Source organism: Globicephala melas, chromosome 1, assembly GCF_963455315.2.
Source record: "Globicephala melas chromosome 1, mGloMel1.2, whole genome shotgun sequence".
Lineage (NCBI taxonomy): Eukaryota > Metazoa > Chordata > Mammalia > Artiodactyla > Delphinidae > Globicephala > Globicephala melas.
Window position 1 is genome coordinate 40,435,061 of NC_083314.1, and position 13,960 is coordinate 40,449,020.

Sequence of the window (13,960 nt, forward strand, 5' to 3'; positions counted from 1 at the left end):
AGATGGAAGTCACAATCTTTTGTAAATTTCTCATGGAAGTGACATTCTGTCCCTTTTGCCACATTCTGTTGGTTAGAGGCAAGTCAGTAGGCCAGTCCACACTTCAAGGAAGGGCTCAACTACACAAGAGTGTGAATTCAGGAAGTAAGGATCATAGGAGATCATTTCAGGAGTCTGCCTACCAAAGGAGCTACATTTTTTTCCTAACTGGTGAGCCACCAGTTCAAGTACCACCAATTAATTGACTAATTCAGCTGTTTCCCAGGAACTGAAATGCCGCCTTTGTCATATATTAAAACCTCATATATACTTGAGTCTGTCTAGATATTCCTCTGTGTCATATATCTTCTCTGTCAGTTTCCATGCTACCTTATTGTTCTAATTATTTTTCTCTGATTATTGTAACTGATACTTTGTTTTAAAAGGTATTGATTTTTACATACTTATCTTTTATCTGACCACATATTGAATTTTCCTACTCATTCTAGTAATTTTTCATCTTTTAATATTTAAGCGGTATATAATTATCATACACTTAGACAAATAAGTATAATTCTGATATCCCTTTTCAACATTATTCATCAGATTCTTATCTTACTGGATTGGCTCCAGAACAGTGTTCTTCCCCAGTTTTAATTTGGATGAGTGTTCATTACTAGACAAGACCAATAACTAAATTTACTTAAAAGGCTGTCAGAGATTTATTTCCACAAAAGCACCAGGCCCAAATGGTTTTACTGCCAATTTCCAAGAGACCATTATATAAGTTGATTGCTGATGGTTTCTGATAAATTCTTAGTTCTAGCTTACTAAATTGTTATCAGAATATATAATCAATCAAAAAATCAAATAACTGTTCAAAATCTTTTGAGATGATCATACAGTTTTTTTTCCCCCCTTTTAACCTATAACTATAATGAGTTGAACCATCCTGGAATTTCTGGAATAAGTTATTGGGTAGGTAGCAGCATTCTGTTAATATACTGTTATATTTGGTTTAATACAGATTTTTGCAACTATGTTTACTTAAATTCACAATCGCTTGTTTTGTTGTATTTGGGTTATCAAGACTGTGCCAGCCATGAAATAAATTGGGAAGCTTTCTGGCTTTTTTGGGTGCTTCATAATGGTTTAAATAACAGGAATTATCTGTTCCTTAATTTCTCCTTAAAATAACCTCCCTTCCTCACCCCACCAAGTCATTATCTCATACTTTATTTTCTTAGTAGAAAGTAGCACTTACTACTATTAAAATTATTTTATTTATAAGTTTAATTGCTAACTTATGTTGGTCTTCCTGCTTCATGAAAATCAGGGACCTCCTTCTGTCTTATTCATCAGTGTGTCCCTGGCACCTAGAACAGTATCTGGTACAAAGGCACTCAATAAGTATCTGTTGAATTGGTAGAAGTCTAAAGCTGAGCAGAGTAAGGGGATATACATAGTTATTGAATACTGTTGTTCTCCTTCAGAATGAATATTGATATTATCACAATTATTTAAAATTTCCTGAGATTAACCAGCTTCTTTGCTTAATTCATGCTAAATAAACTTTTCCCTTTTTTGCAGGTGATCAGAGGATTGTTGAAATTTTGGCCAAAAACATGCAGTCAGAAAGAGGTGCATTTCATTCAACAAAAACAGTGCATTTTATTAGAACTTCTCAATCTCAGGGCTCTAAACCATGCTTCTTTGGGCTGGGTGTATCATCACTGCTACCAAGGGGGAGATGTTCTGTGGGGATTAGAGAGACTTGGTAGAATATCTGTACATCATAGTAAATTGCGTATACTGTCAAGAGTTTTTTCATCCACTGTTTAATTTGTAGGTTAACCTTCTCATTTGTGTTTTCTATATTAACATCATGTAATTTGTCATGTTTCTTAAAAGAAAATTTTTTTAACCTAGGTGATGTTTTTAGGAGAAATTGAAGAAATCTTAGATGTCATTGAACCAACACAATTCAAAAAAATTGAAGAGCCCCTTTTTAAGCAGATATCCAAGTGTGTATCCAGTTCTCATTTTCAGGTATGATGTTTTCAGTGAAGCCGTTTTTATTTTATACTATTACTTCTTTTCTCTTTTAGTTTTGACATTTCTAAATGTCTTTTTTTAGGTTGCAGAAAGGGCGCTGTACTTCTGGAACAATGAATATATTCTTAGTTTGATTGAGGAGAATATTGATAAAATTCTGCCAATTATGTTTGGCAGTTTGTACAAAATCTCCAAAGAACACTGGAATCCGTAAGTGTCTTTTATGTTGATTGTGTTATTTTTGTGTTTTTGTTTTTTTGACCCCTTTGTCATTTGATCTCATAACTCATACTTATGAAACCTGTACAGATTTGGAATTGATCCCAAGGTTAACGTCACATAGTTTTATTCTATTCTGCACTGTGTTTTATGAAGTTGTATGTGTGTCTGTATGTTCTGGGTTTTTTTGTTGTTTGGTTTTTTTTTTTTTTTTTTTTTTTTTGAGCAGAGAAAGGTTTATTGCAGGGCCAAGCAAGGAGAATGGGTGGCTCTTGCTCAGAAACCCTGAACTCCTGTATGTTCTTAATTTCAACTTAGAATTGCAAATCTAGGGACTGTCTGGTGTGACATTCTGTACTAGTGTGTGGTTAAACCCTGTTGGGGAGACCAACCCAACATCTGCAGAGGATGCACAGGCGACTGTGTGCTGCCAGTATCCAGTCTCACCTCCATAGCTGGCCTAGCCCAGGGGGAAGCTTCAGTGCTCAAGGTCACATCAGTGATGTTTAGATTGCATACATTCTAAATTCTGTAACACCCTTATCCTGTGTTTTACTTTTCTTCTTACAAGTTATGGTAATTGGATCTTTTTCAAATTTCTTTTAATGCTGTTACTCAGGGTTTGTGATAGTAGACTCTAGAGCAGACAGGAAGCTGACCATAACATTTTTAGGGTTTAATCTAAGCATGATACAGTGGGAAGGACTCTTTAAAGAAGGAGTTTTGGAATCAGACCGACCATCTCTACTACCACTGGCTGTGTGACCTTGAGCAAATTACTAAACTTCTTGAACTTCAGTTTGTCAGCTCTAAAATGGATTGACTGAGTCAGCTAGCATCCAACCCATTTCAGAGATGATAGTGTTACATTTCCCATCTGTTAGTAGCATCAGTAACCCAGCACTGGCTTGTTTTCATTTTAGGACCATTGTAGCACTGGTGTACAATGTGCTGAAAACCCTCATGGAGATGAACGGCAAGCTTTTCGATGATCTTACTAGTTCATACAAAGCTGAAAGACAAAGGTATTTGACATTTTTATTTATAGACTTATCTGTACATTTTAAATTAGTTGAATGTGATTGAGTCCAATAAGGTATTCTAAGTTAAAATTATGTTTAAGAAGCCAATTGCTGCAGTAGGATGAATTGAGAGATTGGGATTGACATATATACACTAACACATATAAAATAGATAATTAATAAGAACCTGCTGTATAAAATAAAATTCAAAAAAGAAAAAAGCCATTTACATTTAGCATTTCAATTTGAATGTCTCTAATAAGTACTTTAAAGTCATTTCCAGGTAAACTCCTAATGGTTAGATTATGATTTTAATGTGGATCATAAATTCTGTTTATCTCATTCTGAGCCTTAGACTTTATCAGTATGATAACATCTGCATTGTGAAATACAATTTATGCTGGATTTTAAATACTATTTTACATAATTATTTTCACATTTAGGAGAATTGCTTTTGTCCACATGGGCGTCCATAGTGAGCTTATTCTTCATCTGCTCCCTGCACAATAACTTGATAGTTTTTAAGCTTCACATTTTAACAAAGTGGTATTTTAAAGTCAGTATAGTTCCCTTTGGGGAAGGGGAGACTCATATAAGGATATTTCTGTGGCTGAGTACTATTACTGATACTTTGTTCCTTGCAATATATATTTTAGTGAATAAATGGTCACACACATTAGCATTTAGGAACTTGGCTTAGTGATTACCTCTTTTTGAAAATTTCATAAATTACTACAAAATAATCTAAAAATCACTTCCTTCTCATATATTTATTTCAGTTTCAATAACTGCTGTACCTGAGCCTATTTATTTCTAATAAGTGTATTAACTATTCTGTTTGGAAAAGCTGATCTATTTTGACTGTAAGTTCCTAGTCCTGGTTTTCTGGTGGCAAGTAGAGAAAGGATCTCTCTTCTTCAAGGCCATCCTAGTCCATCAGTAACTAACTCAATGCATTATTTCTTTTAAATAGCACCTTTCAGGCAGGAATAGAAATTAGGTACATAGTTTGAGTCCCAGGAAGCAATGTGAAGAAGGAAAAATGACTAGGATCATATGAAACTTATATTTGAAAAATGCATATTTCACATAACTAAGAGCGATCATTATATCTTACTGGCTGCGTAAATCAGCACTTTTGTCCCCTTAAAACATATGTAACTGCAGAACGGTAAGCCCATGGTTTTTTCACATGTTCATATAGCCCTTCAGAATAGTTTGGTCCAAGTTATTCAGAAATGTTCTCTTTAGAACTGAAATTAAGTAGTTGAAGCAGCATATTTTGAGTTTTGCTTTTTTAGAGAGGTTATTCAAACTTTAAAGTCTCCTTCTGACATGCAGGAGACAAGACATAGTAAGACACACACAGACTGGTTGGCAGCTAGCGACGTGGAGCCAAAAGGATATGGCTTCCACCTGGAAACGGCTCCAGGCTGACTCGTGGCCAGCCCTTCAGTCTGTCGGCAAGACCCCACTGCAAGGGGTTTACTGCAGGGGGTGACTAAGTACTTTGCCAACCATAAAGCACAGATGCCACAGTCGTGGTGGTGGTGGTGATAAAATGCAGGGAGGGAAGGCGAACGATAGCTTTCAGTCGGTACAGGAGCCACACGGATGTGGTATTACTCTCAGGAGATGAAGATGAGTAACGCGGTGCTCTAGGTAATATACAGTCTCAAATGCTTTAGTAGAGGGATTTAAGTGAAATGTGAGTGAACAGTCTGTTCTCCAGCCAACTGCCAAACAGCATGTTTCTTCAAGCTCTGAAATAAAAGTTTCTAACTGCAAAAGTCTTGATTTACAGGGAGAAAAAGAAGGAATTGGAACGTGAAGAATTATGGAAAAAATTGGAGGAGCTAAAGCTGAAGAAAGCTCTAGAAAAGCAGAACAGTGCTTACAACATGCACAGTATTCTCAGCAATACAACTGATGAATGAAAAAAGCCTTCCACCTCCGTTGGATAGGTGGTTTTGTACACTTTTCTGAAATATGTAAAAATTATGAAACCTCATCAGTATAATTAAAAGGCCAATTTTTTTTCTGGCAACTGTAAATGAAAAAAAATATATGGACTCAACATAGCTCTGTGCTATATCATGGCCATAGTATATTGTAACCTTTGTCTAATCATTGATTTGTGTCCCTCTTCTGAAGTTTCACAGAAATGAATGAGCTTTATCATCTGTGATATGAGTGAAATCATTACGGGAGTGGTAAGAATCATGACTTGAATTCTGTCTGGGTTGTGTTGCACATAGATACAGTAGAGTCTGCTCTGTGTATTTTTCCCTTTGATAACGTGCTTTCACATTGCTGCAGACCTTAGTTACATCCCAGGACAAAGACTTTCCTAAAGTAAAACTAAGGTGTAATTCTTATCCTTCCCTTCATCTCTCCCAGAAATATGACGGAGGGAATTACTTGCCCCTAAGCCTTCCTTCACAGAGATATTACTGTACTCTGGAATTTGAGCAAAACCTTAAATTTCCAGGCTTTCTAAAGCACAAATTATAAATAAAAGCTGGGAACGTAAACCAAATTCTTCAGATCGATCCTTATGGACATCCCCCTTCATCTGCAGCTCCCCAGAGCGCTGAGCACAGATTAGTGGGGGCAGTGCCGTGAACACAGCCTGCCTCTCAGTTCATTCCTCCTCTTCCTCCCAAAGGCTGAAGGCAGGGCCTTTCCAGTCCTCACAACCTGCCCTTCTCCAGTACCTCCTGATGCAGGGATGGAGGCTTTGAGTCCCACGGTGTGGTGATGCAGAGCGCTCATTGTCACTGCCTGGCTTTGTGTAAAGGAAATGCAGTAGGCTTCCTCTGTAGGGTTCTGAAAAAGCTGACTATAGAGAAGTCGTATATGTTTCTACTTGGTCAAGTATTTTCTCACATTTTGTTATCAGAGTACCATTCCAATCTCTTAACTTGCAGTTGTGTGGAAAACTGTTTTGTAATGGAAGATCTTTATTGGGGGATTGAGCAGCATTTAATAAATCTATGTTTGTATTTTGCCTTACGTCGACTTTGCTTTTTTTCAGCACTAAGGTTAGGTGCTCAGAAGAAGCCTGCCCCCCTTCATTCATACATATATACATACGTACGTACGTACATACATACGTGTATATAGAGAAAATTTTAAGGCAAATTGCAGGTTGTACACCAGTTAAAGACTAGGAAGACTGTGTGCCAGAGTCGAGTGTTCTAGCCATTTACCAAAGTATATCTGTTGTATAGAATTTTCACATAAAATTCTAAGTTCTAGGATATCCTTCCATCTTCCTTCATGTCCCTTTATGTTTGGAGGATGGGTTTAACTTACCTTAAATGTGTGTACATATGTACATAGTTTTAATGGAAATAGACCCATGGGATTTCCCTGGTGGTCCATTGGTTAGGACTCCATGCTTTCACTGCCAAGGGCCCGGGTTCGATCCCTGGTCAGGGAACTAAGATCCACATGCTGCGGCCAAAATAAAATAATAAAATGAAATAGACCTAGGAGGATAAATCTCAAAATCTATAATAAGTAATAACAGCGGTGTTTTTTATGGGGGCAGGGAGATCGTTACAAAGTTTTCAACTACTGGTGTCTGCTTCTACTCTTTCACATCCACGAAAAACAACTCTAGCACACTATTCCTAGGTCACCGTGAAAGCACCTCGTTCTGCTCGCCGTGAGACCAGGAGAAACTCCTCTTCCTTTCGGGACGTGGCTCCTATCTTACGATGCTCTCAAATGGCCGCCACCTCAGCCGTCCAGGCCCAGTGCTCTTGCCAGATGCTGTACACTCACCTAAGGCCGGCCGGGATCACTGACAACGGGGGGCAGCACACGGAGAAGGAAAGGGTGACCCTGCTACAGAACACAGCAAAAGGCAAGCCCCAGCCTCCCCAGAAGAGACGGTTGGGTCTAAATGTCTATTTTGTGGACGGTCTAGGCATACATTCAGAGTAGATTCTGGCAGGCTGCAGCTAACAGCTGTTGTGGAAGAGAGAGCTAGAAATGCCCACTTCCTAATTAATTAGCTGCTTACTTGAAAGCACGTTCAAGAGGTCTCTCAACTTTCTACAGTACAGGAAGTACAGTTTTAATATGTTCATTGGAGCAAATTTTGTTAGCTATTTAATATTAAAGTGGTGTGTCATCTTTAGAGAGAATTTAAAAATACACATACCTGTTTTTCAGTGCTGTTAACGTAAGCTTTAATGCCTGGCTTTGCATTTGCCTTACAATAAGATTTTATAGAGACAGGACCTAGGCTAAAGTTTGTACCTGCTTCTGTGCCATAGAAAAATAGCAGGGAATATTTCCTTACACAAGTTCACTTTTAATAATTCAACCAGAAACCACAGTTTCTTGCTGCTAACTAGATATGAGATTAAAATTGCCCCACTCATACACTTGAGTTGTTCTCTTTGAATTATCTAAAACCGGGTTACAAAATTGAAGAAATGCTGCCAAGTCCTCTTTGGAGGCAAAGGGCATGTAAATAATTTAAAACTCTGGAAATAATCTTCATAACCTTAAATCAGCCAATGGCTACCGTGTGAAAAATACCCAGAGGTTACTCATCTCTGTCACAGGCTGGGCTGAAAGCTCTGAGGGTCATCCTGAGGGCCCCTTTCTCAGATGGGTGGGGGGTTTGTAGGACAGGAAGAGCTAACACAGCTTATTCATGGGGCTTTATTGTCACTTCCTGACCACCTGCCATCTATCGCCTGCCCACCTTGCCCTTCCCTGGACGTGGTCATGATGTACCTCGGGAGTCCAGACCCGTCCATCGTGGAAGTCCAGGCTCACGCTCCCTTTTATTTGGAGGTCACGGAATGAAAGCGTACTGGTGCCTATTGATTTAGCAGATACGCATACTGGCACACTGATTCCTTTTGTATTAACCTAACTTTTATTCACCTATTAATGAAATCATCAAAATACACTGAGTAGGCACCTACTATGTACACATGTCCTAGTGTTTTTGTATGTTAATCAGTCCGAACTCACACCTGCATCAACCAACATTCTAGCCAGACAGGTAGGTGGCTAGTCAGTCCACAAGAGATCTAATTACTAGTTTTTCTAGTAGCTTTAAAAAAAAGTCTCATTTAATATTAAACAAGAGAGCGTGTCAGGGGCTGGCAGATGGCACCAGAGACGTGAGGGGTTTTGCATTCCTCACACACGGTACACCGGTTCCACAGCATGACCTCCACACCCAAAGAAGTCACTGGTGGGGGAGAAGAAAATCACACTCTCCTGTCCATTTAAAAAAATCTCAAGAAAAAAACCTAAGGTCAGAGCCTTAATCATCCTGTTAGACCTTAACTATACACCAAACCGAGAAGGAAGGCAGCTTCCAAAAACCTTCAGGAAACTGGATTATATCTAATTCCATCCTCCACACACCCTATTCATGTCATATGTCAAAAAATGTTCATTAATAATTTAAATACTTAAATAACAGTTAAGGTCATCCACTGGATCTGTTCCATTGGGCTCTAGACAGTCTCTCTGAGGACCAGTTAGAAGCTGCAGTGTGACAGGCAGGCCCCCAGCAAGGCTCGTTTCTTCAAGTGAGGACAGGATTGCTGGCAGCTAGGTTTACCAAAGCAGAAGTGATGAGAACTTCCATGAACTCGGGCAGTCCTTCAAACAACGCAAGCGACTTCAGCTTATGTGGTTCATTACCTGACCTCTTTTTTTAAGGTACCTCTTCCTAATTTTGATCATCCACTTCACACTCAGTTTGGCAAATTCTGCAGCTTTAAATAATGCCAAGAAGGCCCCACAGAGAAGAGCAATTGTGTTCCAAGGATTGGCGGTGATTATCTGCAAAACAGAAACAAACACAAGTTTCTCTGTTGGCTTCCGTTTTTGATTTTCAGTGTTATTGTCAAAGAGCCCCTACCAATTATTGAGGCAACAAGAAAAACAACTGGTTTCTAAAACTGCCATAACTCCATACTTTGTCCATAGCTCAGTTTGAGGAGAAAAATACTAATCCCTCCCTATAATAAATTGATCCTGAAAGAAAAAAAATTTTTTTCAAAAAGCTCTGCACAAATAAGGTTCAGTCCTGAGCTTTAAATTTCTGGTTTAACCCACAATTGTGACTGACCCTGCTTTGAAACAAATCTCCTCCCAACTGTACACCCCATCTGTACAGTCAGTTCCTGTTCGCTTCCCATCTCACAGTGACTCTCACCTCCCCTCCCATCCAGTCCAGCGACTGCCTGTCCTCCACTCACCTCATGGACTCCTGCCTGCAGATGGGCCCCTCCAATTTGCCCTGCCCGGGACGCTTTCCTCCCACCTTGAGTTACTAATCCTTCCAGGCCCCTCACAGCTTCCTCTGACCACTAAGCCAAAACCCTCTCGACTTGAGCAGAGAGATTTATCCCACAAACCCCTCTGGCAGGTCCTTACTGTCTGGAATTACGTCCTTTACAGCCCAGATTGTTTTCTCACTGACTGTGCAACTCCTTCAGGCCGAGGTCATGGCTTGTCTGAGTTCCCCGCTTGATAAACACACAGCACTTCTTTAAGACCCAGTTCAGCAGGGTGACCTCAGGCTCACTTATGAAAGTTACACCACCACCACCAACCACCACCACCATTTAGGACAGTTGTGAAGCTGAGGGACGACACAAGTCAGTCGGCCTCGGGCTCGGGGCTTTACTTGGCCCATAATAGGACTTCATACTGAACACAGTAGGTTAAAAAACGTTGGATCACACATTTTACGTGTGGAACTGAAGGCGCTCATTCTTCCACGTGGAGTCTTGATTCAGGGAGTCTGCACATGCCTACGTGTACACGGCCCAGCCAGGCCACGACTAACAGCGGTGGTGGGATCATGGGGCACATCCACATCACAGAGACCCTGCCTGTTTGAGCCTCAGGTTTGAAATGTCTTCCCCCAACCCACGAGCACATCAGGACATACTGTGATGATCTACACAACAAACAGTATCAGATCTGGGACTGGCTCTGGTAAATGGCGTCTCATGAATGTTCTTTTGGCAAAGCCGTCCCATCACCCCTCCCCTTCTGAGGTGGTGAGTCTGGGACCTGGCATCAACTGATGCTCTCTTAAGTTCTGATTAGTACCTTTCTGCTCTGATTTACGACTCTCATCCTACAGAGAACCAATAAAGAAGAACGGCTTCCAACAGCAGTAATCTAGATTATTAGCTTAATGCTTTCTACTTAGTTCATTCACTATCACTACCCAGTGGCTACGCTGGACTAAGCACCACGCTGGACACCAGATAAACGGTGAACAAAGACGAAGCCTTCACACTCACAGCAACGACAGTCCAGGGTTAAAGATGAGATCAATTAAACACAAATGATATAGAAAATGAACGTCATAAATACAAAAGACACAGAAATCTGCGCTATGACAGAAGATGAGGACGGCCTGCAAGGATGTACCAACATGCCTTGGGGTGGGAAGTCCCCTCTCAAGAGCGGAGATAATACTCACATCTTGGACTTTCTGGATGAAAGGATCTTTCCATTCAAAGACCACAAAAAACAACTGAGCACTCTTTTCGGCCGCTGGCCTCTGGTCAATGTAGTTAACCACACTGGTCTAGGTAGAGAGGAGAGAAAACAGTGTTACAGCGCTTCTGCATCCCTTCCTGGCCAGGGCCACAGGGAAGGAGAGGGCAGTTAGCGGAGCTGAGACCTCGGCTCTCCTCGCACCATCTTTTGGAGGGAGAGAGCCAAAAACCTCCTCTACACAATATCCCGAGACTGGTCCCAGAGCCAAGGCTTTACGTTGGTTTCCATCATTCTTTGAGGAAACGGACAGGATCTGGGGTGCACAATAGGTGTTTTGGATTGTCACTGAAATCTGTCGCTAGGCATCTGTACCTGATTAAACCATTCTCAAAGTACTGTGTAAGACTCACAACTAAAAGCCATAAAAATTCCAAATGTCAAAATACTTGACCTGAAGAGCTGAGTATTTCAACCCTTCCAGTCTGCAGGGACCAAGTACAGCCTCGCAGTTCCGCCCAGCTGAGCACTCCCTGGAAACACACGGTGAGCAGGCGTGCTTGGTGAGGCCTGCTTACAGCTTCTACAGGGGCTGTGAGGTGAAATGGAGAGCAGACGGGTTCCAGAGTCTGGCTGGGCCATCCTCTGGTCTGAGCCTCTGCTTTGCTCTTATAAAATGGCGGGACAAAATGCCATTTGGGGGACATTTTTTGTCTACTGACTTGTAGAGAGGCTCTCATGAAACAACACACAGGAAAAGCATTTTAAACTTTAAAACATGATAGAAAAACATTATAAATTTTTTAAAAAATTTTTTTTCAAAAGAGTTCACATCCCCCACCAAAGACTTCCAATGCAGATGATGCTGAGAGGCACACAAACATTCTACAGTGCACAGGCTCACAGGAGTCTGGCCCGCCGGTTTCAGATCACAGCTAGAGCTACCAGGAGAGCCGGGGTAGCCTGGGGAGACCTAACTGTAAGGTGAACACACTGAGTCTCCCTTTCTCCGCTGATTTGGGGACCGGATGAGAAAGAACTTGGAGTTCTTGGAGAAAAGTGTGGCGTAAAAGTCCGGGAGATGACAGTTATCTTACAAAATACGAATAAGCATCTACTGCCAGAGGGTCGTTGCCTAAGGCAGGAAAAAAGCCCTGTCCCTCTGAAGAAAAATGGCTTCAAGCTGTTCCCAAAGGCCTCCAATCTGGAATCGTCCTAGGAGCGCGGCGTGGGGAGGGGCAGACCCTGACGAGAGCCCGGCTTCCATCCACCCTGTCGGTTGGAGTGGGTCCCTCTCCAAGCCAGCCCTTTCCTAAAGCTGCCCCTCGGAGTCCAGCCCAAATGGAAAACCTCCAAGGAGGAGGAGGGGATGCGAGAACAGAGCTGTCTCCTCGCTGCCTCTGCAGGCACCCAGCCACCGACACGCGGGATGGCCGGGCCCTGGGCAGGGATGCTGGCAGGATGGCAGCACCCCTGCAGAGGTGGAAGCCCCACAGGCAGGGGTGCGGCCCTGCTTTGGGTGGTGACTGCCTACCAGCCCTTCTGAGGCAACCAAAATGTCCCGTCCCTCCATCCCTCCACCCCCGGTGCCACGCCTTCTTCCAACATCCTCTCCAGCTGCCCCCAGGATCACGGCCTATCTCCTGGCCCCAGGTCAGGGGGCTGAAAGCTTTTTGATCAGGCATCCCATTAGTAAAGAATTCTGAGCACGTGCCAACATATTTATAACTTTCTTAGAAGGGACATAACATTACTATTATCGTTCTAATGTTACATGCATTTTAAAACATTCAAAAATAGAGAAAGGATAAGGTTTTAAAAATTAATACAAAAAGAGGGGCTTCCCTGGTGGTGCAGTGGTTAAGAATCTGCCTGCCAACTCAGGGGACACAGGTTCGAGCCCTGGTCCAGGATGATCCCACATGCCGCAAAGCAACTAAGCCTGTGCGCCACAACTACTGAGCCCGTGCTCTAGAGCCCTCCAGCCACAACTACAGAAGCCTGCGTGCCTCAACTACTGAAGCCCACGCGCCTAGAGCCCGTGCTCCGCAACAAGAGAAGCCACCGCAATGAGAAGCCCGCGCACCGCAACGAAGAGTAGCCCCCGCTCGCAACAACTAGAGAAAACCTGCACCCAGCAACGAAGACCCGATGCAGCCAAAAATAATTAATTTTAAAAAATTAATACGGGGGGGACCTTGAAGATGGCGGAAGAGTAAGATGCGGAGATCACCTTCCTCCCCATAGATACACCAGAAATACATCCACACGTGGAACAACTCCTACAGAACACCTACTGAAGGCTGGCAGAAGACCTCAGACCTCCCAAAAGGCAAGAAACTCCCCACGTACCTGGGTAGGGCAAAAGAAAAAAAAAAAGAAAAAACAGAGACAAAAGAATAGGGACGGCACCTGCACCAGTGGGAGGGAGCTGTGAAGGAGGAAAAGTTTCCACACACTAGGAAGCCCCTTCGCGGGCGGAGACTGCGGGAGGCGGAGGGGGGAGCTTCGAAGCCGCGGAGGAGTGCACAGCAACGGGTGCGGAGGGCAAAGCGGGGAGATTCCCGCACAGAGGATCGGTGCCGACCCGCACTCACCAGCCCGAGAGGCTTGTCTGCTCACCCGCCGGGGCGGGCGGGGCTGCGAGCTGAGGCTCTGAGGCTCGGGTTTCGGTTTCGGACGGAGCGCAGGGAGAGGACTGGGGTTGGCGGCTTGAACATAGCCTGAAGGGGTTAGTGCACCACAGCTAGCCGAGAGGGAGTCCGGGGAAAAGTCTGCACCTGCCGAAGAGGCAGGAGACTTTTCCTTCCCTCTTTGTTTCCTGGGGCGTGAGGAGAGGGGTTTAAGAACGCTGCTTGAAGGAGCTCCAGAGACGGGCGCGAGCCGCGGCTAACAGCGTGAACCCCAGAGACGGGCGCGAGCCGCGGCTAAAAGCGTGAACCCCAGAGACGGGCGCGAGCCGCGGCTAAAAGCGCGGACCCCAGAGATGGGCGCGAGCGACGGCTAAAAGCGCGGACCCCAGAGACGGGCGCGAGCCGCGGCTAAAAGCGCGGACCCCAGGGACGGGCGGGAGACGCTAAGGCTGCTGCTGCCGCCACCAAGGGGCCTGTGTGCGAGCACAGGTCACTCTCCACACCCCTCTTCCGCGGAGCCTGTGCAGCCCGCCACTGCCAGGTTCCCGG

At 43.4% G+C, this 13,960-nt stretch overlaps 2 protein-coding genes across 3 annotated transcripts in view; one reads left to right on the forward strand and one right to left on the reverse strand.

Moving 5' to 3' along the window:
- Positions 1-6,290, forward strand: part of PPP2R5A (protein phosphatase 2 regulatory subunit B'alpha) — a 95,710-nt gene extending 89,420 nt beyond the window's left edge. Inside the window, exons 9-13 of the mRNA XM_030872966.3 lie at positions 1,570-1,620; positions 1,909-2,028; positions 2,117-2,244; positions 3,177-3,278; positions 5,080-6,290. Coding sequence (XP_030728826.1) covers positions 1,570-1,620; positions 1,909-2,028; positions 2,117-2,244; positions 3,177-3,278; positions 5,080-5,212 — 534 coding nt within the window. The 3' untranslated portion in view covers positions 5,213-6,290. The remainder of the gene's footprint in view (positions 1-1,569; positions 1,621-1,908; positions 2,029-2,116; positions 2,245-3,176; positions 3,279-5,079) is intronic.
- PACC1 (proton activated chloride channel 1) overlaps positions 2,465-13,960 on the reverse strand; it is a 53,726-nt gene continuing 42,230 nt past the window's right edge. The window contains exons 7-8 of one of the 2 annotated variants that reach the window (XM_030872968.2): positions 10,762-10,869; positions 2,465-9,101 (exon numbers count right to left, since the gene is read on the reverse strand). In XM_030872968.2, coding sequence (XP_030728828.1) covers positions 8,940-9,101; positions 10,762-10,869 — 270 coding nt within the window. In that variant the 3' untranslated portion in view covers positions 2,465-8,939. Of the gene's footprint in view, positions 9,102-10,757; positions 10,870-13,960 lie in introns of those variants that run through there. The other variant, XM_060294649.1, reaches the window with a different exon arrangement.